The sequence below is a fragment of the Eptesicus fuscus genome, chromosome 7 (assembly GCF_027574615.1).
Source record: "Eptesicus fuscus isolate TK198812 chromosome 7, DD_ASM_mEF_20220401, whole genome shotgun sequence".
Taxonomy (NCBI): Eukaryota; Metazoa; Chordata; class Mammalia; order Chiroptera; family Vespertilionidae; genus Eptesicus; species Eptesicus fuscus.
This window is the reverse complement of record NC_072479.1, coordinates 57,477,308-57,480,134: the sequence shown is the minus strand read 5'-3', so window position 1 is coordinate 57,480,134 and position 2,827 is coordinate 57,477,308. Positions and strand designations below refer to the sequence as shown.

General features: G+C 41.6%; 1 protein-coding gene across 1 annotated transcript; it reads left to right on the top strand.

Annotated features, from left to right (window-relative positions):
- The first annotated feature begins 431 nt into the window (after window positions 1-431).
- Window positions 432-1,221, top strand: LOC103285543 (putative methyltransferase-like protein 7A). Its single transcript, XM_054718605.1, has 2 exons — window positions 432-852; window positions 1,181-1,221. The coding sequence occupies exons 1-2, from the start codon at window positions 432-434 to the stop codon at window positions 1,219-1,221; spliced, it is 462 nt and encodes a 153-aa protein (XP_054574580.1).
- Window positions 1,222-2,827: the final 1,606 nt, after the last annotated feature.

The window sequence follows — 2,827 nt, the reverse complement described above, 5'->3', positions numbered from 1 at the left end:
GGGGCAGATCCACTCCCTCAGGACAAGGAAGGGACTCAGCCTTGGACCTCTGTGGAAGGTCTGGAGAGAAGTCCCCTAAACTTACTGACAGTGGCTGCCCTACAGGAACCCACCCTGTTTGCCTGAGGTGGGTTCATACCTGGAGCAGCCAAAGAGCCTAAAGCTTTCCCCATTCTTCAGATAAGAGAGTCCTGCCTACCAGCCCATTTGCTGCCAGGCTGAAGGGAGAACACGAATTTGAACCGTCAGAACAAGTGCCTCTTACTGAGGAAAATTTAATGGAACAAATGAGATAGAAATTAAAAACAATGTACAACAAAAAATACTTCTATGGTGATTCAACAATATATTGATCTTGGAATAAGAAAAGAGGTTTTGGCAATTAAAAAGTACTGAATTTAAAACTCAATAAAGGAAGTGAAAAGAACGGGATGTGCAAAAGATGCTTCCCCTTCCTCCTGGTGAGGCTCACCTCAGTGTACAACAAGCAGATGGCGAGCACGAAGCGGGGGCTCTTCAGCAGCCTGCAGGAGCTTGGGAGCCCCTCGGGGAAGCTCTGCCTGCTGGAGCTGAGCTGCGGCACCGGGGCCAACTTCAAGTTCTATCTGCCTGGGTGCAGGGTGACCTGCGTTGACCCCAACCCCAACTTCGAGAAGTTCTTGATCAAGAGCATCGCTGAGAACCGACACGTGCAGTTTGAGCGCTTCGTGGTGGCTGCCGGGGAGAACATGCACCCGGTGGCCGATGGCTCCATGGACGTGGTGGTGTGCACCCTGGTCCTGTGCTCCGTGGAGAACCAGGAGCGCATCCTCCAGGAGGTGCGCAGGGTGCTGAGGGGTGGGGGGAAGGAAGGTGGGGGGAAGGGAGGTAGGAGGGACTCATCTTCACTGTGTGTTAAGCTAAGTACTTGTAGGCTTCCACTAAGGGTCACCTCAGGCAAGTTACTTCATTCATTTATTTATTCATTATCCATAAAATAAACATTTAGGGAATGTTGGTTAAGGGCTGGATCACAGTATTTCTGTGGTGAGAAGTCAGCTTCAGAGAGGTTAGATGACTTGTACGAAAGCACGTAGCTCATACAAATGGCAGGGACAAAACTAAAATTCGGGTGCCTTCGCTCCTAGGTTAAGAAGATCTAGGCCATGTCACTGCGCTGATGGCCTCTGGCCCGTCACAGAGTCCGATTTTCTAAAGCTGAGGATGGTGCATCCCCCGTAGGGCATGTCAGAACATCTCTTCTCAATACATGGGAACTTGTAAGTACACAGATAGACATCTTCACTTATGGCATAATTCTTTAGCTTTTACTTTGAACATAAAAGTAGCATCAGGAATTAGCCACACACCTTTCTCCAGCCCTTTTCTCCATAATAGTCATTACTCAATGTTTGGGTGGGGGGGGGGGGGGGTGCAGGGAAAGAAAGCAGTTTCTCCAAAGACATTGCAGATGGCATCACCTTTGCATCTTTGAACACTGTTGACTTTTCAGTGTTTCTTGCTTTATTGTCTATAATTATAAGGCAATGAATCAATGCATCCTAATTGTTTAAAAGAATTCAAAAATTAGAGAAGAACAAAGAAGGGGGGAAAATGAAAGTTCTCCCTTCACTTCCCTAAATCCCACTTTCCTTACCTGACCCCACAGGTCTCTACTATTATGGATATCCTTCCAGTTTTTTTTCTGTTTTAAATTAAATGGTTCCCTTCCTGGTATTTGGAAGTTTTTCTATCCATCTCCAGTTCACTAATATTTACTAAATTTAAAACTCAATAGAGGAAGTGAAAAGTAGAATAAATACTGCTGGATGATAGAGATATTTAAATTCATATTCTATTTCTATTTCTATTTGATACTTCACTATCAACATACCAAAATTACGTAGTTATATGACCCCCTTTAACTCAGCACAATCCTATAGCACTTTTTATTTCCCCATCCTCATCACCTCTTTCCTCTCAACCACATCAGCCTCTCCATCCCATATCCTAGTTTGATTGAAATAATCTGTAATTTTAATTTCAACCTATTACTAAGGATTATCCCCCTTGCCTTCTATTTCAAAAATCCTTTCTAATGTATAACATAGTTTAAAAATCAGTTTATCATCATCCATTTATTTACTATAAATTTTACTAGATCTATTGCTCTCCACTGTTTCATATGCTCTCTGTCTTCCCCTATATTGGGATGTGTTTTCTTTTCAAATTTAATTTTTATTTATCTAAAACTACCTTCTTGAATAGTTTACTAAGAAATGGTGCATGGATCCTTAGAGATCTGAAAATGTCTGTCTTCTACTCTCACACTGAATAACATTTTGGCCAAGATTCTTGGATCTGAGTTCTTTCCCCCAGAAGCTGTTGGGATCATTTAATGATCCTAGGGCTTTCCACATTGCAAATGAGACCTCCAGTGCCAGTCGATTCTCTTTCCCTTTCAGGTAACCTGTTTTTGTTGTTGATTATTTTATGTCTGGAAGTTTTTAGGATTTTTACTTTTTTTTTTTTTTTTGAAGTTCTGAAATTTCACCAAGAGGTGACTAGGTGTGTATCTTGTTTTTATTATTAATCTTGCTAGGCATTTGAAGAACCCTTTTTATGTTAATACTCAAGTCTTTCTTTAGCTCAGAAAACTTTTCTTCTATTGTTTCTTTCTTCATTGGTTCTCCTCTATGTTTTCTTTTCTCCTGCCTTCGGAAAAAATATTATTCAGATACAAGGTCTCCTAGCTTTAGCATCCTTACTCTTATCTTCTCACTCATAATTTCCATTTTCTTGTACTTTTGTTCCATGTTGCAAGATAGTTCCTCCATCTGATCTCCTA

Coding starts and splice junctions, on each gene's coding strand:
- LOC103285543 (XM_054718605.1), top strand. CDS start 432: ATGTGCAAAAGATGCTTCCCCTTCCTCCTGGTGAGGCTCACCTCAGTG. Junction 853..1,180: donor GAGGGGTGGGGGGAAGGAAG/GTGGGGGGAAGG, acceptor GGCCCGTCACAG/AGTCCGATTTTCTAAAGCTG.